The sequence below is a fragment of the Muntiacus reevesi genome, chromosome 4 (genome assembly GCF_963930625.1).
Source record: "Muntiacus reevesi chromosome 4, mMunRee1.1, whole genome shotgun sequence".
NCBI classification, from domain to species: Eukaryota; Metazoa; Chordata; class Mammalia; order Artiodactyla; family Cervidae; genus Muntiacus; species Muntiacus reevesi.
Window position 1 is genome coordinate 163,499,799 of NC_089252.1, and position 23,641 is coordinate 163,523,439.

General features: G+C 43.0%; 1 protein-coding gene across 4 annotated transcripts in view; it reads right to left on the reverse strand.

Moving 5' to 3' along the window:
- Positions 1–267: 267 nt before the first annotated feature.
- Positions 268–23,641, reverse strand: part of TBC1D30 (TBC1 domain family member 30) — a 104,154-nt gene continuing 80,780 nt past the window's right edge. For all 4 annotated transcript variants that reach the window (XM_065934706.1, XM_065934705.1, XM_065934704.1 and 1 more), the window contains 5 exons: positions 21,886–21,991; positions 12,220–12,332; positions 10,261–10,400; positions 7,461–7,667; positions 268–3,788 (listed from right to left, as the gene is read on the reverse strand). In XM_065934706.1, the coding sequence (XP_065790778.1) occupies positions 2,998–3,788; positions 7,461–7,667; positions 10,261–10,400; positions 12,220–12,332; positions 21,886–21,991 (1,357 nt within the window). In that variant the 3' untranslated portion in view covers positions 268–2,997. The remainder of the gene's footprint in view (positions 3,789–7,460; positions 7,668–10,260; positions 10,401–12,219; positions 12,333–21,885; positions 21,992–23,641) is intronic.

Here is a 23,641-nt window from a genome sequence, read left to right on the forward strand (position 1 = left end):
TTACTCATATTCAGGAACCCACCATTCTGCCAAGTTCCTGGCAGATCATAGGCCACCTTGCAACCTAGCGATTAAACTGGGGTCACTGGAGTTTATTGGGCTACTCCCTTGGTTCACATGAACAAAGGCAGGGGGGAGGCTGGGGGGCCATTGACAGGAAAAGAAAAGAGGATGGGCAAAGTCACACAGCATTCCATGCAGGCGCTCAGATAAACAACGCCACAATAGCTACAACAATGCGAATCTTTATGCATATATTTTTGTGATCAGTACAGTTCTTCAGAACAAGAGAGACAGAAAGAGGGAATACAATATTCCAAACAGTTACAGCCCCATGGTTGACGTTACAAACTAGGTTTAGATTAGCTGGAGGCTTTCGTAAGAGGACTGAGGTGCAGAGACACGAATCGACCCCCAGAATAGTGCTGACAGGGTAGGGACGTAACTAAAATAAAGAAACCGCTACTTAGTAAGTACTTCTGGTGCTGGCCTACAGTGTCCAATACAAAGGAAGATAACAGTCCACACTGGTCTTCGTACATGCTGTGTGCTACAGGCTACTGCAGATTCTTTATTTTCTAAAGTAGGCAAAGCTCACAAATTGACCAATTCACATGGTGATTACACGGTACAATGCATGCACTTTAACAGGACAATGCTTGAACAGGAATTTTCGGGTTCTGAAATCCTGATGTGGTCATTCTTACCTCAGAAGACTACCATCTTTTCAGTAGTTTACTCATCATCAACAAATTCTTATCCCCAACTGCCTGCCATCACATCCACCCTTTCCTCAGGAAGACCAGCTGCAGGAAACTGGTACAATATGTGCTAACAAACCCTAAGATAGGGAGCAGACAGCACTGGCACGAGCCTGTAAGTACCCTCTACCTCATTACCCACCTCCCCAATCTCAGACCCCTCGGGGAGCTGGAAACTGACTCAAGAGAGGAAAAACAATTCTCTGCTCAAATCAGGCATCCCTCCAGGGGAGCAGGACGATTCTGACTCACTCGGGACGGGGGAGGAGAAAAGAATACAAGGTGGAATCATTCTTATCTGAAAGGCTGAGCAGACGGAAGAAAACCGTGTCACTGGCTTAACTTTGGAAAATATGGTCTCTTATGTAAGGTAATCCCGACTCTCTACCTACACTCTTCCCAAGACACAGGCTGTGGGAGTGGCTGCTTTTTAAGAAGCTACATGCTAACTTTGGAGAGCACAGAATTCAAGATCCAAAATTGCAGTAACTTATTACTCAGATTTTCCATCTTCAATTCTTTAAGGGGTAAAAATACCACAAAAAGGATAACTCTTCTCATTGTATATATCATTCTCATGTTTTCTGTTCAAAAAAAGCCCACACAATCACACTGTCTATTTTATTCTAAAAATTAGTGCCTCTCCATAGGAAAAAAATCTTTTCTTAAACTATAGTTTTGGTTTCAGAATTAGCAATCCTCCAATTAGGTCAAATGAACACTGTCTGCATCATCAAAATGCCTGTCAGCCTGGTCGAGGTCTTCCAGAGACGAGGATAAAAATGCTGAGTCTGTCTAAAGATGGTGGGAAAGGGGGGTTGGGAGTGAGCCTTCTGTCCAGCCAAACTGACAGCTGCATGAAGTGTTTTTTTGTTTTTTTGTTTTTTAATAAACTACCTTTTCAGATAAGCAGGTCAGAGCTGGTTTTGCAAAATGCCATGACAGTACTCTGTACCATCTGGCGAAAGGTTCTTCGAGTCAGGAGGGAGTGCAGTGAATGGCTTCCAAGTCTTGCTTTCTAGAACCTAGGGAGCCAACGCATCTGTGTACAAGCAGCATGAAACCCGCCTATTGCACTGGAGGAAATGTGGCTGAGTCACACTGAGTACCGATAGTATTTACCTGGAGTATCTGAAGGGTTATTCACCTCTGGGTGACTCAGGGTTCCGTCTGCATAGTGGAGATAACAGGTGCTATCTCTGAGGAGGAAGGGGTGAGAGCGCTAGAAAGTACTAGGGCCTTCTCCAGGAAAAGGCAGTGTTCAAGTAACAAAGAACTCCAACCTCCCCCAAAAAGCACAAGATTCAAGTAACAGAGTTGCAGGTACTATGTTCTGGCTTCTGAGCAGAGGCTTCCTGCATCTGCAGTGGAGAGCTGGTCAGTAAAAGAGCTGCGTGGTGCAGGACAAGCTCTGTAGAGCCCATCAGAGATGCCACCACTGATGACCTAAACTCTCCTTAGGAGAAGAACGTGGAGCTCAGGGAAAGCTTAGTGGGATCAGCAAGTTGTTCGGGACAATTGCTTCCTGCATATCCCCTTTGAAACCCCTGCGTAAGATCTTCGAGTTGGTGATGAACCTACATTTCAACAAATGAGGGTTTTCTTCATTTTGCAGGTAGAAACAGAAAGTGAAGAAAAGGCTGCCTAGATTTTTCTCCTGAACTTCAGCACAAGAGTAAAAACCAGTATTGAGACTGGCTGAAACTACTGAAGGAAAATTCACACAAACAAACATTTCCCCGCTGCCCCAAATAGGGCCTGAGGAGGGAAATTGGGAAGTTTTTTTTTTTGCAACTAAGAAACTAGCTTTCTTTTTGCAGTTTCTGTTCTAGCCAGCTAGTGTGCATGCTTGAGTATTAATAACACCCAGAGAACTGGAAGTTTCCGGGCTTGCCACTGGGACCCTGAAGGCCCTCAGAACAGGAGGGAAGGAAAAAGAGTTAACAGTCTAGATACAAAGTCTTTTCTAAACAGCTCACAAGGAAAAGTTGGGCAAACACTTTAAAACCACAATATTTATTTTGCCACAAGAACCCATGGTATCCGTAATCAGAAGACACCGCAATTCTAGCGCCAATTATGCAATTTCCCACTGCCATGTTTTAAGGACCGCTGCTCATCTCTGAACTATGGATTCACGCTCAGGGGACAACGGGAGCCCATCTGGAGCCATCCATCCGGCTGGAACCCTCCCGCCGCCGTGAAGAGGCGAACGCGGGCAGTTTCGGAGAGAAGGTCACCGCTTCTTGGTGCCGCTGTTGCCACTGCTGGACTTGCTAAAGCTCCTGCTCATGTGGGGAAACTGCACGGCTGGGGTTCTTTCTGTCGGACCGTATAGCCCCAAATTCCTGGCGGCGGCGGACTTCCGCAGGGGCTTGACGCTGGGGAAGGGGCTAAAGACCGGGGTCTTCGGGTGGCCGCCGCCTTGGGGGGCCTTGCCGGGGACCGTGTTTCCCCCCGGGGCACTGGGTGGCTCCGGGCAGTGCCGCTGGCTGGGCGGAGGCACCCTGGGCTCAGGATCAGCTGCAGCATCCCTTGGGGTCAATTCCAAGGCTTCTATCTTCACCTGGACCTCAGACACGTCGGCATCTGCGTCCCCAAACACCGGCTCCGGAGACCGCCCTTCGATGGTCCTGCCCGTGCTGCCCTCGGAGCAGCCGCCTTCCCCTCGGGCTGTCCCGGCACGATCGGAGGGGGACGCCGCGGCCGCCCCCGGGGTGCCAGTCTTGGAGCCCTCCATCTGCTCTTCTATCAGCCCCACCGTGTCCCCGCAGCCCAGCTGGCTCCTGGTCCTGGCCATGCTCTTTTTGTGGACACGGATGTGGGTTCGCCACGGAGAATTGAGCTTGGCCCTGAGGTCTTCGTAGGGGACGGGTGATATTTTGCCTCCTGTGTGACCAGGGATGTGGATGACCGCATTCTTGGCGGCTCTGTTTGACATTTTCATCTTCTTGCCTAAAAGAAGGTGGTTGATGACTGGAGAGCTGTTTACCTGAGACGGGAGGATGCTGGTCGCCGGCCCTTTGTCTGAAAGAAAGGTTGAAAGGTCGTGTGAAAGGTACCACAGAGAAAAACATCCACCTTGGAAGAGGAGTCAACCCAGGCTGTCCCCGCCCCCTGCCCACATATTTCCCAGGTGAGGGCAGAGTCATGGAACGGAAGGCAGCAGAAACTGAATTCAGTCCTTGAGGCTGGGATGCAGATTCCCTCCCTTCATACAGAGGAGACAAGGCGCTGAGGACATGAAAGGAACAGACTCTGACCCCTCATTACCAGTTAGAGTCCTGGCTCCCTAATGCTTTCTACAGAGAGCTTTGTTCCTGGGAAGCAGCCTCCCAGGCTATATATCTAGGAAATCTTTGGGAAAAAGAATTTTTTTTAAATAATAAGTCAAACACTATGACCATATAGATTACCAGCTGTCAGCATCTGAGAGGTGGGAAAACCACACACTGCATGCTATTAAGTGAGAGACAGCAGCATGAGAGAAGTGATAAGCAGGTGGTAAAAACGCAGTGACATCACAGAGGCATCAAAGGCCTGGTCCCAGGTCCACTCCTGTGTCCTGAGCAGACTCGGAAAGCAAATTGAAAACAGGAACGCACTTGACCCTGGAAAACACTATTAACAGTAGTACCGTCTCCCTCCTGTGGCTATGACCAAGCCCCTGTTTTCAATGAAGTTTGCACACTCATAGCCCCAGGGATAAGAGCTGCAGGCAGAAGTAGCAGAAAAAGACCCTGGCATCTCTGTGTGAACAGCCTTCCTTCTGACATCACCAGGTCATGTGGGTGCGGTGGTCCTCCCTTCTATGCTTCTCAACTGCTCCCATCTATCTACCCCTGGTCACAGTCCAGTCTTCCGTGACACTTTGACACCTGTTTCCCCTTCACTCTATGTCCTCTTACCTCCCAGAGTTACCTCGCGGCCTCTGTGACTGACCCATCCTCAACCTGTCCAGTTCCTTCCTAAACATCACCTGGATCTGCCTCACATGAAAAACCATTGGACTCTCCTATTCTTCTCCTTGACTCTTCCAGCTCTCAGACCTTGGATGTAATTGTTCTTGGTAATGAACCATGGAGACTTCGGTTCCTTGATCCCCCGTCCTCTCGTAATCTCTCACCGTCTCTTCGGCTCCCTTACACCACCACCATCGCCCTGCCAGGTGCGTGGCTGATCCCTTGGACCACACCTCATCAATAACCACGTTTCGACATCCCAGTGGCTGTAACGTACATGCCTGACTAAACTCTACTCTAAAGCCACAATTCACGTTCTCTCTTCCAAAATGGGAGCTAAAAGCTGCTGGGGGTAGGGGGTGGGGAACGGGGGATTCACACAGTTATGTGGATTGATATTCCTTAAATTCATAACTGCCTATTTTTTTAGGTCCTCAATTGCACTGAACAAACTTTCTTTCCCTCTCCCATTGCTTTCAGGGTTCAATCTGAATCTTCATTCCTTTCTTTAAACTCCTACACAACCTTCAACTTACTCCCAAGCAAATAACTTTTTCTCAAATTTCTTCATAAAAGCAGAAACTATTAGGACTAAAATGTCTTAACTTCCTGCCCTCCCTAACCTAGAAAGCTGGTACCTCAACCACCATCCTCACCACCTTTCTTTAAATCTCAGAAGCTGAGGATTTTTGTTTGTTTTGATTGCGCCACGCAGCATGTGGGATCTTAGTTACCCTATCAGGGATCAAACCTGTACCCCCTGCGTTGGCAGTGTAAAACACTGGGTCACCAGGGACATCCCAGAAGCTGGGAACTTTTGCCTCCAGCTGAAGTTCACTCTCTCCACCTGTGCTGCTAACCCTGACCTCCACCATCTCCTCTAAAACCTGTGCTGCTAACCCTGACCTCCACCATCTTCTCCAAAACCTGGGCTGCTAACCCTAACCTACACCATCTCCTCCAAAACCTATGCTGCTAACCCTGACCTCCACCATCTCCTCCAAAACCTGTGCTGCTAACCCTAACCTCCACCATCTCCTCCAAAACCTGTGCTGCTAACCCTAACCTCCACCATCTCCTCCAAAACCTGGGCTGCTAACCCTAACCTCCACCATCTCCTCCAAAACCTGGGCTGCTAACCCTGACCTCCACCATCTCCTCCAAAACCTGTGCTGCTAACCCTAACCTACACCATCTCCTCCAAAACCTTTCCACTCAGTGTGCAGTCCTGACCCAGCAGCAGTGGCATCACCTAGAGGCTTATTGGATATGCATAATCTTAGCCCCACCCCACAGCTACAGGAAGGAGAGTCTTCATTTTAACATATCCCCGAGCAATGCATATTCACACTAAAGTCTGAGAAGCAATGTTCTTGAACTCTGGCCCTTGAGCAGCAATCTCTCTAAAAATAACCACAGAAACCATGATCTAAAGTAGGGGTCAGCAAACTTTTCCTATAAAGGACCAGACTATAAATATTTTTGCCACTGAGGTGTAAAAGCCATCATAGACAATATGCAGACAAATGGGCATGCCTGTGTTCCAATAAAACCATATTTACAAAAACAGGCATTGAGCAGAATTTGACCTACAGACCATAGTTCTGTATGTCTGTACATAGAGTACAGACTAGAGTACAAACACTGGGATGATTTAGTACCCAAAGGCAACTGTTCAACATCCCATCCAAAGCTTTTGAAAGTGGTTCAAACAGAACTACAGAAAGAATCAAAACATGGGGGTTACAGTCTTGGCCTGACCACTCACTATAGCTATATAATCCTAGACAATTGCTAAGCCCTCCTGAATTACCATTTCCTTATTTTTCACAAGGATATGAAAACATCTGTTCTTGCTTTCCTTGTAGATTTAAGGACAAATGAGGACATGTATGCGTCAATGATTTGAAAATTAAAGTGTTATAGTTTTTAGTTTCTTTTGTGATAGATTTTTATAATGATTCAGGATAAAGTAAGAATCTTCAAGAAGTTGCCTACTTCTTCCCGACAAGTGAAGGTAAATTCAGCTTTTGTGCAAGACAGTCACATCCTCACCAGTCTCTTAAAAACATGTGAAATTTATACCGTGGTTAACTCTGGACTGGCATCATTTTCATTAGGATTTCACTTAGAATAAGACAAACCAATTCCCAAATCAGCATATATTAAACAATAAAGTAGATTGTTCATTGGGATTCGGGAAATTTAAAGAAAAAAAAGAATCTTAACAATCCTTGGAAAAGAGCATCTCCAACTACAGTACAATTGTGTTCTTCTCAGCAGACTCCCAAGACACTGCTAACCCATCAGCCAGGCATAGAAATGGCTTTTTCCTTTTCCTCTGATCACAACATCTGTTATATTACTATCTAAATGACTGAAGAATAGCTTAATTTACTAGTACACAGACGACTAAATTCCACTTCCAAATGGCTAGTGCTTAAGAAGCAAGAGCTCCAAAATGTCTCAAATCCAAGGATTGCATGGCTTTGTAACATTCTCATCATTTGTAAACCCTTCTCCAAAAGCACAGAGAGCAAAGAGGTGTTCAGTACCATCAGCTGCCTGGTCCTTGGGACCTTTTTCTTCTTTAGAGTCTGATAAGATAAAATAAAAAGTCAAAAGGTAAAGACGCTGTTGTCTCCTGCCAGCTGCATTGGTGGGTGCTAAGCCAGAGTGAGCAGTAATTCCCAGGCCATCCTACAAATACTGAAGTTAACTCCAAGAAGCACATTACCTGCCCTGATATACACCTGATGAACCTGCTGCTGCTGCTTCTTTTTAATCCGAGAATATTGCCGCTTCAGTGCATTGATATCCGTGGTCATGCGTTCCATCATCATGCTGTTAAAAGCTGCATGGTATTCACTTCGGCAGGAATTGATCGCTCCTGGACTCAGCTCTGCAATGTTATTGGATCTCAGACTCTGGTCCCCATTTGATTCTGTATTCCAGGGAAGAGACCCAAGGAGATGGTGTCACTGGAGGGGAACAGAACTAAGTGGGAACTGATGACACTATATGGCCCAGGGTAGTATCTTAACCTCCAGGAAATTCTGAACCACAGAAAAAATCCAGGTACACTAGAATGTGTCCAGTACTTGTTTTTATTTGGTCCTGAAAATACTTCCGCATTTTCTTACTAGCCTAACCAATCTGGAATGAGCTATGTGGGTTCACTGTTTGATTTTATTACCACTTTGATCATTATATGGATATAATTTCAGCTGTTTCCACATAAAAATCACTGCCATTTTCTAAACTTCCCTTAGAAAAATACAACTCTAGCTGTCTAAAGTCAGGGTACAGATTTCCATATAACTGAACGACAATTTACAAGGAATCGACCATTTGCAGGGTTTAGTTAGGCATTAAATCTGAGTTTTTTCCTTAGTTAAAAATACCAAGACAAGATTATCAAGACTTCAGATCACAGTATCACTAGAAATTAATGTTTTTATTCATTTAATAAGCACTTCCTGACTCTCTGTTATGTTTGTTATATCTGGTGTGGTTTCTGCTCCTGTGACATCAACAACTAGATTCATCCTTAAATTTGAGATTACATCCAAGTATGAAAATGAAAGGTGTTAGTCACTCAGTCGTATCCGATTCTTTGCAACCCCGTGGACTGTAGCCCGCCAGGCTCCTCTGTCCATGGGATTTCCCAAGCAAGAATACTGCAGTGGGTTGCCATTTCCTTCTCTAGGGGATCTTCCCAACCCAGGGATCAAACCTGGGTCTCCCACTTTGCAGGCAGATTCTTTACCATCTGAGCCACCCAGGAAGCCAAGAAACAGAAATAAGCACTGTGGGAGAATACATTCCCGTGTCACACAGGCAAGAGGGGATAAACTGAGATTTTTCTAACACAGTATGTAAAACCAGCCTGGGGACAAGCTTTAAAAACAAAGATTATTAGGGGATTTCAAGTATCCTAACATCTGCTGAAAGTGTTATTCAGATAAAGACTGAATATCTGATATTTTTATTGAAAATACTTCTCTAAGGAGAAGAAAATTAAAAGGAGGCCTACTAATATAAACTAAAGTTAAACCAACAACAAAGACTAATGATGAAATTTAGGAGAAAGTTACCAAGTCAAACTAGAGTACATAATTGCACAGAAAAAAATAACAGGGTAGAAAAATGGAACACAGACCCAGACTATAAAAATGTTAGAGTTAATAATACACTATAATGTTAGATTCAAAACGTTAAGAGTTATAATACATATTGATCCCATGGCCAGAAACCAAAAGCTAAAATTCAGGCAACAAAAGAGAAGGAAGAAGACATTACAAAATCAAGAGAACCCTGGCTGAGTTCAGATTTTTTTTTAAGTCCTTTCAAAAGATGGCAAGGGAGTACATACCAAGGACACACACACAGAATGACATGAACCGAACATTAAAGCAGGTTAAAATACAAAACATGCTGAGGGTTAAAACTACCATGACCCAAACACCAACGACGAAATGAACAAACAAAAAAAGCACGAAGAACAAAAAATGAGAAAATAGCTCATGACTTTGAAAAGGCAGCATGAAGCTAGCAGATGGCAGAGAGAACGCAGAGGTGCCTGACATCTTTTGTTTCCGTACTCTTCCAGCGAGGAGAATGGTCTTCAAACTAGAAGAGGCAGAATTAAATGTCCTAAGGGAAGAACTGCCACCCAAGATAGGAGAGATCATAGTGGGAGAACAACAAACTGCTTCAAAAGAGTTCATTGCATGGATAATGTCCAGACCACAGGAAGTCTGTTCTCTGCAAGGAAAAAACAAACATAGCATGGCATTCAATTTAGAGTACCATTTTTAAGAGGAATACTACCAAACTGCAGGACATTAAGAGGTGACTTTATAGAATATTAAAAGTTCTGGAAGACACATCTTCAAGAAATTCTGAACTTGGACCATGGAGAAAGCTCTAGGGGATATGATGACTGGTCTCAGGATCCAAGAGACATCAGCAGAAGAGGTGGAAGACTTGTTCTGTTTTGCTCTGAACAAAAGAACTATTGATAATCAGAACCGGTAAGTGGAAGTTATCTTTTCAAATCTAGAAACCTTGGGCTAAGCAGAGGAGTTTAGCGGAATGTCCTATGAGATCACGCGTTTGCGGTCATTGAGATTCAAATAGAGGCTACCATAATGTTTTGGCTTTAGAGAATACTTCTATAGTGGAAAAGAAGTTAGTCTATAGTGAATCCAATTAAACTCAAACAGAATATAGTAAGCATCAATTATATGTCTGGCTCTGTGCTAAGGAAGTGAGCACACAAAGTTGAATCAGATGAGTGGAAAGCAAAACTAATCATAAAGGAAAAGAAACATGGGTGATGTATGTGACACATAACAGAGAGATCCTCTTAAATGATAAAGTAACAGGATGCTTCTTATAAAGATCTTTAACAGCGGTAGTCAGTTCAGGAAACAATAGGCCAGAATATATTATTTATTACAGGCCACAGTAATAATACCCTGCCTATAGTGAACTGACACACAGTGATTATCTAACAGAGGCCTCCTCTTTACCTTTAACTTGCTTCTGGTACTTCTGCAGTTCAGGTGCCAGGAGCCCGCTGAAAGGTCCGAGACACCCCACTGCATTAGCAATAACATCTTCATCATCTGGGTCATTCTCTTCATCGCTGTCTCTGACCTTACCATGTCGTCTTGGAAAACATAAAGGAAAAAGGAATATTCAAAAAAATAGCAGTACTACTTTTAAGTAATATACTCACATGATTTAAATGACATACATATATGCTATAATTTATATAACACATTTATATAATATACATTTAAATATATTTATATAGTTATTATATATATATATATATATATATATATATATATATATATACACATATATATATATATATTAGGTTAGCCAAAAAGTTCATTTGGTTTTTCTGCAAGATGTTACAGGAAAACCCAAACAAACCTTTTGGCCAACCCAATATAAAGTCCATCTCCCATCCCTGTGCAACTTCTGCCTGGTTCTTGCCCCACTTAATCCCCACGGGTGATCACTGTTACTCATTTCTGATGTCTTCTTCAGCTTTGTTACCAGTTAAATAAGCAAATATGACTAGCCTTATTTTTCTTTTTCATAAGTATTAGCATACTACATATGAGTACACTCTTCTGCACCTTGCTTTTACTCAACTGAAAAAAAAAGCCTCTGTATTCACACACAGAGCTTCTTTCTCATCTTTCTAACGGCTGCACTATACTGAGTGTATACATAATCATGTGTATGCATGTACTGTACTGTACCTAGACAGCCCATGTCATGGACTAGGCTACTAATGATGCACACCTGAGTGGTTTCCAATATTATACTATTACAAACATCACTGCAGTTAGTAACCTTATATACACTGTGTTTTGCATGTGTACAAATATATTTGTGGGATAAATCAGAAAGGTAGAATTGCTGGGTCAAAGGATATACGCCTTAATAATTTGGGGAAATACTGTCAAATTGCCTGTCCCAAGTCCTATGGTAATTAACCTCTCATCAGCAAAGTATAAGAGTGTCTGTTTCCCTATAGCCTTATCGACAGAGAGCACATCGACCTTTTAAATTTTTGTCAGTCTGATAGGTGAAATAACAGAATCTCAATCTCACTTTAATCTCATAATCTCACTTTGCGTTTCCCTAAGTCTAAGTGATGCTGCCTTTTATGTAAACTGCCTATTCCCCTCCTTTCATCATTTTTCAGTTGGGTGGTCATTTTCTTATGGATCTCTAAGAACTTTATACATGAGAGAAATCAGTTACAAATATTTTTACACAAGCATTTTTTTGTCTGCTTATGGAGTTTTTTTTTTTTTTTTGCTCTGTTTTGGTCAAGCAGAAAATTATTTTTAAAGTGCTTAATTTTTTCCTTAATTTTTTAAATTGTGAGTCAGTTATTAAGACCTTCCCAATTACAAAGAAGACATCCTTCCATATTTTCTGCTGCTTATTATTTCATTTTTTTCCATTTAACTCTCATCTATATGGAATTTATCCTGATGTGTGGTATAAAGTATGACTCCTATTTTATTTCTTTCCAGATTGAGTCTCATTGGTCCAGCACCACTTACTAGTGTATCTTTTCACTGTGATGTACATTTTCATATATTAAATTCCTATGTACATATATTTGTCAATTTCTGGCCACCACAGTATTTTAAATTAGCTCATCTGTCTCTTCAGGCACCAATTCTACACTTTTTAAATTACTGAGATTTTTAATATTTGATATTTTTAAATAAGTTGTAGGGTTGCTAAATACCCTTTCAGTTTATGTCCCAACTTTCTTTGAAAAGTAACACTTTCAAAAATCTTCCTCCTGAATTTAAATCAAAGCCTTTGGGAAAGAGATGCTCAGATTTTAAGCACTAAGCTATTTTGAATGTATTTCTGAGGTTTAATAAATATAAATAACAACATATTAAGTCCTTCAGCATGAAAATAACAAGGAAAAAAAAAGACCTTACCCAGAAACCGAGGTGGGCTTAACTGTGGCAGGGAATGGTGTAATGTTGTAAGTGTATTTTTCCCTCAGTTCTGCCAACTGTGGAAAAGGGAATGGAGCCATAGAATAAACAGTCTGGAAAACAAGAACAAAAACGCCATGTCTGAAATTGTGGTCTTACACAACTTTATCAATCCTGCAAAGACAGGAAAATTCTATGATTTGGGTGTGAAGAGGTAGAGACTGCTCCTTACACAGCTGATGGAGAGAGTCCACTTCAATATTATCTTAGAGAAAGATAAGAATAAAAAAAAAAAATTAAAAAAACAATAGTGAGTCCTCAAACCAATCCAGCTGCGACTGGGCACTCCAACTGGTGAACACAGGGTGAGGGTGGAGATGGGGAAATGGGGACAGTCTGACATGCCCCTGCTCCTTTGATAGATGGATTAATTCAGAAATTCATAGCTCCCTATTACTTCTTTCCCAGAGAACCCATCAATCTTCTTTATATGTACTGCTCATTTTCCAAAGCTTTCCTTGATGATTTTTATAGACATTAAATGTCAGCCTTCCAGATAAAATTAAATCTGGGGGACGATCTCATGATCACCTGCAAGCTTCCTCCAAAGATACCACCTTTTCAAATGTCTGTGAATTAGTTCTAGGCGAAAATTGTTAACTGTTATTTTTAAAGAAAAAAAAAAAAGAAGAAGAAGGAAGTGACAGAGTGTAAAGCATAGGCTGTTAAAAAATCTATAAATAAAAATGGGAAAAGCACCTGTGCTTCCTCCAGAATTTTAAGATGATCTATCATTCTACCAGTGAGAAGAAAATCATCTTGTTTGTTCTCTTGATAAAAATTTAATTGCTCCAAACATATTTCTTCAACCTTTTGGGTTCTTATTCATCAGAAGATACATATTAGTCACATGAACTTTCATTTCTTCTGGGAAGCCATTCAAATGTCCTGATGACACTTTTTAAGGAAAATATTTTAAAGTAGTATTTTTCAATTCAGCAGGTTTAGGAAATGTCTCATCTCTGCACAGGTAGAAAAAGGAGGGCTCTGAAAGGGGCCTCCTAGTGCTGCAGTCTCCCCCCACAGCTCAGAGCTGCCATTGGATCAGTCCACTGAAATCTCCATTCTAAACAGCCTGCACATCTGACTGTCTCCAAACTTCGTGGTATCCACTTAGACCTTAGTGTAACGTCCCAAGACTCCAAACACAGAAGTGCTGGCTACAGTTCCTTTGATTCTCCATTGCTTATTGTGCAAAGTTACAAAGTTTATCAAGACCACAAAAATCCTCTCTAAATCACCTTATCTCATGCATACTTGATCACTGATAGTCCATGACTCACAACAGTTCAACTGAAATGATTTTTCCTCTTTACGGTGGTGCAAAAGTGATATGCATTCAGTAGAAACTCTTCTTGGAATTCTGAATTTGGACCTTTTCCTGGGCTTACACTGTGCCATAGGTCCTCTCTCATGATGCTAGGCAATCAAGCTCCCCATCCACCAAGGGATCACCGGGGGAAACAAACAATGCATTTACAACCATTCTGGACCTAGACAACTGTTCTGTTTTTCACTTGCAGTTCAGCGTTCATTAAATTATATGGATTATTCAACTTTCCATTATAAAATAGGCTTCACGTCAGACGATGTTGCCCAAGTATAGGTTAACATAAGTGTCCTGAGCATGTTTAAGGCAGGCTAGGCTGAACTGTGAGGTTTGGTAGGTTAGGTGTATTAAATACACTTTCAGTGCATGATGAGTTTATCTGCATGTAACCCCGTCCTAAGTCCAGGAAGATCCGTGTACCAAAATGGCTGAGAAGCAGCACAAACGTACTAACAGAGAACTGTTTTCCCCTGGAAAGACGCAGTCCGGAATGTGAGATGATGCTGGCTCCCAACCTCTCTGTGCCTCCTTTTCTTCATCTGAAAAGTGAAGGCATGAAACTCATCGTGAAAAAGTGAAGGATGGTGGCTGCCTCTGAGAGGAGCGGGATCAGAGAGGAGTACATGAGGGTGTTCCCTGTGTTGTTAATGTTTCATTTCTTAAACTGGGTCATGGGTGTGTAAGTTTTGTCATATTATTTTAATACATTCTGTATGCCTGAAATACTTCATATAGTTTCATTAATAACATGGTCAGAGTACACTCTCTTTGATACCACAAAGGCTGCCAGCAGTTCACTGCCCAAAAAGCTGCTTTACTGACAGTACAGAATGCCAGTAGAGGTTTGATCCATGGTCAGGGAACTAGACACCACATGCTGCAACTAAGATCTGGTGCAGCAAAATAAATAAATAAATGTTTTTTAAAAGTCTTAAATATGCACAGTGATGGATGTTGACTGGACTTTTGTGATCATTTCACAATATATACAAATACCGAATCATTATGTTGTACACCTGAAACTAATATATGTCAGTCATATCTCAATAAACAAACCCATATCATTGTGATTCAAGTTTAAAAGATGGAATTACTGGGAGGGAGGTTCAAGATGGAGGGATACCGGTACACCTATGGCGGATTCATGCGGATGTTTGACAGAAACCAATACAATATTGTTAAGCAAATATCCTTCAATTAAAAATAAATTTCACTATTAAAAAAGATGAAATTACTAATGTTAGGAATTTCAAAATTCTCTACAAATGAAGGAAGATGTCTCATTGGAGACAATCAGTGAGATGTCTAGCTGAAGAGTCACCTTTTATTTCTGCCAATTTTATTAAAAGTTATCAGAAAACTCCTTGGCCCAACCTCATGAAGGAAGTGTATGAGAAAAGAAAGAGGAGTACATTTGGGCCTGCTCTGTCACATCCTGCCCCCGAGTAAGTGGTCTGGGGTCTCACCAAGCTCCTTCAAGGGCCACTCAGCTAAAGATGTTGGACCAAAAAGAACGCTGGCTCCACTGGGATTCATGCTCTTTTCCTGCTCTGCCTTTCTCTATAATTTACTTTCAGTGAGCCCTTTAAAGTATATATCAGTGTTTCTGGAAGAAATGTGCTTATAGTGTTTCGCATGTGTTCACTCACTTAAAGGTCTCACTTGTCGGCAGACAGTTATCCCATGAAGGTACATGACATATCACCACGGTCCTCCGGGTACCTGAGAGCTCTAGGTACCCAACTGTGTAAATCAGAGATTTACAACTGACTTCAAGAAAGGAATTTTACTAATTATCTCAGAAACAACGTATAGTACACAAACAGTATCTTAAGGTTAAAAAGGAATTTAAACATAATTTGGTTTAACCTCCCTCCCACGCAAGAGCGCCCTCTGGAGCATCTCCAACATTTGATCACAAGGGCGCTGCTTGAACACTTGCAGTTATGGGCCCACACAATTTTGCAAGGCAGACAGTTTCATTTTTGACAGCACTAGTTAATCAGATGGTGTCCTTCTATTGGACAAGCATTCACATCCACGTGATTTCCATTTCATCACTGATAGAAAAAGGGAACAGTCCAAGGGCAGATCCTGTCTCATGGCACATGAAAGCTCCCCTCACGTAACCGTAAATTATTGACAACTGCTTTGGGTGAGGTTTTTCCAAACTCGTCTAGTAATTGCATGTAACCAGCTTTTCTATATATAATGCTGCTGACGCTTAGTCGCTTGAGTCACGTTTGACTCTGTGCGACACTTGGACTGCAGCCCGCCAGGCTCCTCTGTCCGCGGGATTCTCCAGGCAACAGTACTAGAGTGGGTTGCCACGCCCTCCTCCAGGGGATCTTTCCAACCCAGGGATCAAACCTGGGTCTCCTGCATTGCAGTCAGATTCTTTACTGCTGACCAACCAGGGAAGCCCTCTATATATAATAACTATATATAAAATTATACAGGGAGATTTTCTTGGTGATCTAGTTCCTAAGACTCTGTGCTCCCTCCCAGTGCAGGGGGACCCAGTTCGATCCCTGGTCGGAGAATGAGATTCCACATGCTGCAACTAAGAGTTCACATGCCACAGCTAAAAAAAAGAAAAGAAAAAGAGAAAAAAATCTTGCATGCCACAACCAAGCCCTGGAGCAATTAAAAAAAAAAAAAAAAAACTATAACTTTTCTCTCAAAGAATCCATGAGAGACTTTGTTAAAAGGCGTAACAAAATCCACATAAACTATTTCATCAGTTTTCTCCCAATCTCTTTTTCTAACATTGTCTCTTATTTAAATGGACATTGCTAATAATATAAAAGAGTGATGAGATTTATGGTTTAAAAAAAAAAAAAAACCCAGTAGATAATTTGGCGCATGGCACCTAGAATTGAAAGAAATAGGGAAAACCAAACAGGGAGAATCTTTGCATTTCTTCAGTTCAAAAACAAAGATCTTGTATGCAGTCCGCATTTTTCATCTGGAGTCATTTCAAGTTTGCTGACAGACTTAAGGTCTACTGTAATTGGATCATAGCCACTGAATTAATTTTCTTAAGGAGTAAATACAAAAAAGAGAGTGCTTGAAATGACATTCAGCATTTCTTTCCTTAATACTCTATGATGTCAAGGAAAACCAACAAGTCTCTTTACTGCCCAAACTACCAACATGTGTATAAATAGACATTTATATTTAAGTACTACTGAAAAGGAATAGTATTTCTCTTTTTCATCACTGACATGTTTTACATAAAATGTGAAAACATAAGTTGTACAAAATTAGGCTCAGTTCATCTTCACCAGATGTTTTCCTCGGCAGGAGAAATGCTGCTAAAATGAAATCTAATCAATCAAGCCACAGTCTACATTTTTCCTTCTAGGATTCTCTTAAAGCAAAGTAAAGAGGGGGTTCTCTTTTTTCCTGATATCTAAGATAGGAAATTCCCAGAAGACAAAGTGCAATGTATCTGTCATTTACAATGTTTAAACTTTAGATGAAATAAAATGTTGCTCATTCTTCTAAAGGGGATTTCAGATTTTAGAAAGACATGTTTTGAATAAGGTGGAAGCCCTGTGCTGGGTGGTGAGGAGCAGCAGCAGGCCACGTGTTGAGCTTGGATCCCACCAGTTCTGGGCCTGCCGCTAGATAACCCAAGAATACGGCAAGATGCTCACTCTCCGTGTCTTAGTTTCTTCTCTGTTCAGTGACAGAATTAGGTTAGTGGACCTTTAAGTGTCTTTCAAACCAGTGTTTCTATAAGCGTTAGTTCAAACCACTTGCATAATAACCACCCATGGGCCAAATATCTGCTTTTTAATACACTCCTGACATGTTGCTTATACACAGTCAAGTTTGAAAAACACTGCCTCAAATCCTAATGTTTTACAGTTCCGTGTATCCATGGAGCAGCCAGGGGGATTCTTAGCACTACGTTAGGCATTATGGGGATACACGGTCATATGAGGCCCTTATCACTAAGCAACCTGCTACTTCGTTAGGGAGAGAACATGAACATACTTGAAAAAATACCAGACAATATAATTTGTAAAGAGCACTAAGTCATTAGTGACAATTGCCGACAATCTTAAGTGCTGAAGGAGTAGGGAGGAGCTATTAGTATCACTAACAAGGGCTGAGCTAACAGCCTGGTGGGAGGAGCTGGGGGAGACAGATGGATCTGGTAGACAGAAGGGATTTTCAGAGAGGATGCTGGAGGGAACCCCAAGCCTTGCCATGGGGATGAACACGGCCCACAGAGGACAGGGGAGGACGGAGCAATGGCCAGGGCCATAGGTCCCGGCTGTGGAGTAGTGGGGAACACCTCTGGCTAGGTGAGGAATGGGGCAACCACGGAATACCGCCAACGCAGCCAGTGTGAGAACAAACCCACCTTTCTCCCGCCATGAACGTCCCCTCTTCTTCCTAAGCCAGAAACCTGTGGGCTGTCCTTGTCTCTCCCTTCCTTTCTCCTCACCCCATGTCCCTTTTCCACGGCCAAGTCCTGTCAACTTCACCCTCTAAGTATTGCTTCTGTTCCATTCTCGCTTCTACACTTCCCGACCTCCTGACAGAGACCCCTTCAAGTCCACCCTTCATGGAGTTGCCCCTGGAGTCGACATAAGACACAACTAAGACTGTTTCCCTCCTCTCCCTGAAACCTCTCAGACCCACAGCTCTTCTTCTCCCCTTTCCAAAGGTTCAACAGAAGCCCAGGAACTCCACCAAGCACCACCTCACAACCTTGACCTGAAGGATCAAGTCCACACTCCTTACCATGGGTTGTGGTCTTCCCTACATTTGTTCAGTGCTCAGTCCTGTCCGACTCTTTGCAACCCCAAGGACTGCAGCATGTCAGCCTTCCCTGTCCATCACTGTCTCCTCCGGAGTTTGCTCAGACTCATGCCTACTGAGTCAGTGAAGCCATCCAACCATCTCATCCTCTGTCACCCCCATCTCCTCCTGCCCTCAATCTTTCCCAGTTATCAGGGTCTTTTCCAATGAGTCAGCTCTTCACATCAAGTGGTCAAAGTATTGGAGCTTCCGCTTCAGCATCAGTCTTCCAATCAGCATACCAAACTCCTATAGCTTCCTTCCCACACCATGTTTCCCACTGCCGATGCCTTGACTCCTGCTGCTCTGCCGACCATGAATTGCCTCTCTGATCTGCACCACTGTCTCCAACACACATGCGCACCCTCACATGTGCATGCACCCCTGCACACACACACACACACTCACATACACACACAGAGTATGACCTACTCCTGTTCATCTTTAGAGGTAAAACCAGACATTAATTTCCACAACGAGGTCTTCTGACAGAGAGAGGCGCTCAGTTAACATTTGGGGAACTTAATACAGGGTCTAGAAAACTAGGCTGAAGCATTTTATTTGTTAATAACAAGGAAGTGCATGAAGGTTTTGTGAAGAAAAATAAAATGACCAAAGCAGTAAGTGTTGACGATTCCTCTGGCAGCAAAGTGCAGACTGTATTAGAGGAGAGGGGCCATGGAAGGAGGGCCATCAGATGAGGTGGTTTAAGTTTCTCAGCAAACACTTGCTGAGAAGGAGAAGGCAGAGCGGCTTCCCTGGTGGTCCTGTGGCTAAGACTCCATGCTTCCAATGCAGGGGGCCTGGGTTCGATTCCTGCTCAGGGAGCTTGATCCCACATGCTGCAACTAAAGATCCCCCAGGCCACAACTAAAATACTCCACACGCCACAGGGAAGATGGAAGATCCTGCATGCTGCAACTGAGACCCGGCACGGCCAAATACACAAATAAATACTTTTTAAAAAAAAGAGAGACAGAAGGCAAGAAAACTAGTTGCAGACACTCAACGGCTATTTGCTTAATGAACTAATACATTTATTGTGCAGCACTAGGAGAAGGTAGCAGCTCCCTGGTGGTTCAGGCAGTAAAAAGTCTGCCTGCAGTGAAGAAGACCTGGCTTCGATCCCTGAGTCAGGAAGATCTCCTGGAGAAGGAAATGACAACCCACTCCAGCATTCTTGCCTGGGAAATCCCATCGACGAAGGACCCTGGCAGACTACAGTCAATGGGGTCGCAAAGTGTTGGACACAACTGAGCAACTTCACTTTCTTTCTTGTTTCTTTCTAGGAGAAGGTAAAGTGCTACATATTATGAGAAAAGAGTGCCTGTCCTCCAGGAATTCATAATATCACTGAGGAAATAAAATCCAGCCTCAAATCAAGGTAGAATGTGATGAAGGCTCACAAGAGCGGTCCAAGGAAAACGTGGTGAGTCAAAGAAGGAGATGCTTTTAGTTGAGTCTATCAGAGACTGGACTGATGATGAAGTTGAAACTCCAATACTTTGACCACCTGATGCGAAGAACTGACTCATTTGAAAAGACTCTGATGCTGGGGAAGATTGATGGCGGGAGAAGGGAATGAGAGAGGATGAGATGGTTGGAGGGCATCACTGACTCAATGGACATGAGTTTGAGTAAACTCCAGGAGTTAGTGATGGGCAGGGAGGCCTGGCGTGCTGCAGTCCATGGGGTCACAAAGAGTTGGACATGACTGAGCAACTGAAATGAACTGACCAATGAAAGACTGTTTCATGAAGGCGATGGCATATGAACTGGCACTTTCACAGGGAGGCAGGCCCGAAACACGTGAAGGGACCGAGGGGCACGGAACAGACGGAGCAAAGGTCTGGAGTAGGCATATCCCCCAGGAGCTCCAGGAACACGCAAGACAGTGTGGCTTGCAGAGACTTGGGCCAAGGGCACAAAAGGGAATAACAGGAACCACGGCTGGAAAGAGAGGTAAATGCCAAACAGTCAAGAGCGCTGGATGAGGAGCTGAGAAATCCACGCCCTGTGTTGTAGGTAATAAGTAGTCACTGAAGTTTCTTTCATGAGTGAGGAAAAAGGCATGCGATCTCAGAGTCTTGCCTGGGGCATGTGAATCAGGCAGGTCTTTAGGATGTCAAGCACCGGTCCCCAACCTCCAGGCCACAGATCAGTGCCTCCCGTCAGATCACCAGCAGCATCAGATTAGAAATAAAGTGCACAGTAAATAACATGCTTACATCTTGAATCGTCCTGAAACCACTCCCCAGACCCTGGTCTGTGGAAAACTTGTCTTCTACAAAATCTGTCCCTGGTGCCAAAAAGACTGGGGACCTCCGAGAAGGATCTCACAGGGGGAATATGAGAATAATGTTCCATAAAAGCCACTTCCCTCTATGAGAGAGAAGCAGCAAGAAAGCAATGGCTTGGGAGGTGTGACAGGAGCTGGAATCACAGCACGGAGGTCAGGTGCAGAGAGTGTACTTCCTGCCCTGAGTCAGGTAGGCAGGAAGGAAGAAGAGATGAGAATGCAAAGAAAAGGTGAAATAAAAAACAGAAATGCTCAGGGAATTCTACCACGTGGTCAGTCTTCTCAACAACTTGGGCAGCTGTCTGCTAAAAGTGCGGGGTTCCCAGAAGCAGGTGGAGGTGCCAGATGAGGAGAGAAAGAAAACCTCTTCTCAGGTCCGAAATGAGGGCCCGAGTCTTTGTTTTCTAACCTGTTGACTGGGCCCCAGTCACCAAAACGACCTCAGGCTTGGAACCCAACATTAAGGTTGAAACCAAGAAAAGAGAGAGAGAGGAACCACAAAGAAGGAACCAAGGCCCAACAATAACTCTGGACAAGAACCACTGCTGGTTAGCTTGCAGGAGGAAGGAAGAACCTGGAAGAGAAATAGTCATCAGAAGCCCAGGCGAAGACTGAGAAAAAAAATCACGTTATAGAGCCTCATGGAAGACACAGTGTTAACAAATCTGCTATCTCTTCTGTCATTTTTAATGACTTGCCCAGTATGATGTTGAGATACAGTAACACGCCAGACAGTAACAAAACCCTTCAAGTCGGTGATTTTGAAATTTATGATTCCTATGTAAAAACATGAGTTGCAAATGTGGACAAAACAAATAAACCAAAATGAGAAGTAGAATAATCTCCTTTTGATCCTCAATAATTCCTTTCCAGAAATAATTATTTCTCCCCAACAGCCTCCCTTTAAGGCTAAGAATCAGATCCAGCCTGGGGATTTGCTGGTGAGGGGGGAGGTGCTCCGATGGGGTTTTTCGTTTGTTTTGTAATGCATTTTCTGGCTTTTTAAAAAACTTTCCAGCTTTATTTGAGCCACAATTGAAATATAACATTGTCTAATGAAAGTCATAATAAATATCCATTATTTGTTTCTTTCTTCATCTGCTTGTTATCAAGGTATTGGGGTCCCCTGAGCCAAGCGGGGCAGGCACTGCCCACTCACCTGCATGAGTTCATGGCTTTCCAGAAGATCATTCTCTAGCATCTCCTGGGTAAGGCGCCCCATGGTGCTATAGAATTCATCTGCTGTCTCACAACATTCTATCTGCCTAGATAAAGAAAAGTCAGAAAAAGGAATTGTTTAGGAGACCGCTGCTGTCAGGTACATGCTGCAGGCACAAGACATGTTTTCCCTTGCCATCAAATCAACCAAGTTAGCAATCAGCGGAAGTCACAATCCTGTGATTACACTCACAGTACAGTCTGTGGTAGGCAGAGAAAAGATTTTAAAAACGGGAAGGTCAAAATAAATAAATAAATAAGTAAAATAAAAACGGGAAGGTCAACATAGTGGTACTTATTCCAGGGTGAGTTCCTCTTTTTGCTATACCGCTCTCCTGACTCACAGCTCCCCCTGTGGCATTTTTACTGCTTCCACGTGACACCTTCTACACATCTGAACACCCATCACTGATCAGGAATAATACCTAAGAAATTGGGTACCCAAGAACAATTATCCCCTGGAGGGAATCTGCTGCTCTCAACCTGCAAATAGCAGTACCACTGACAGACTGAAACCAAACCGCAGTAGAAATGAAAGATGAAACACACAAGAACTTGATCTGCACATTTCATCGGTCCTCAGGATATTTTCACAGACAATCTTTCCAGCCCTTCTCAGGACACTGCTGCTAGCTGGAAATTATGCCCTGTTATATTTTTTAACTTCTTATTTTGTATTGTTGTGATAGTTTCAGGTGAACACTGAAGGGACCCAGCCATATATGTATGTATGTATGTATGTATGTATGTATGTATCCATTCTCCCTCAGACTCTCCTCCCATCCAACCCGCCACATAACATTGAGCAGAGTTCCATGTGCTATATAGTAGGTCCTCGTTGGTTATCCATTTTAAACATAGCAGTTACACCTTGTTTCTTGCATTTGGTTCAACAGGTAAACAAAGAGTGTCACCTGCCATCCTGTGAGACAGGTGAAACTTTAATTCTTCTTCTAGAGAGGGGAGAAAAAGGAATCCAAAGCAGCATCTACTGCTGCTGCTGCTAGGTCGCTTCACTCGTGTCCGACTCTGTGCGACCCCATAGACTCACCAGGCTCCCCCATCCCTGGGATTCTCAAGACAAGAACACTGGAGTGGGTTGCCATTTCCTTCTCCAATGCATGAAGTGAAAAGTGAAAGTGAAGTCTCTCAGTCGTGTCCAACTCTTAGCGACCCCATGGACTGCAGCCTACGAGGCTCCTCCATCCATGGGATTTTCCAGGCAAGAGTACTGGAGTGGGGTGCCATTGCCTTTTCTGATCCAAAGCAGAGACCTGGGTATTTGTTTTATCTATTATGTCATTCTTTGCATAGCAGAAAAACTATTTGCCTTACCAATCATAAGACATACTCTTTGACATATGCTAAGGTTGGGTGATCTCCATAGAGCCAGTCAAAAAAAATATGATCCTGGGAAAATTCCAGGCTCTAGAGTTCTGTTCAAATCACATTGCCACAATCATGTAAGTAAATAAATGAACTGTTGAAGTGCTGATACAAAAATTTAGAGCAGCATGTGGGCATAAATTGAAAAGTGGTTAAGTTTATCCTGGGGGTCAGGTGGAGAGTGAGGAAGAGAAGTAATGTTTAAGGTGAGTTTTGATAAATATTGTCCAGGTTGACAAGGAGGAAAAAGCATCCCAAACATGTGGATACAGGAGACAGAAGGCCCAACCCGGGGAAATGGATGTAGGTCT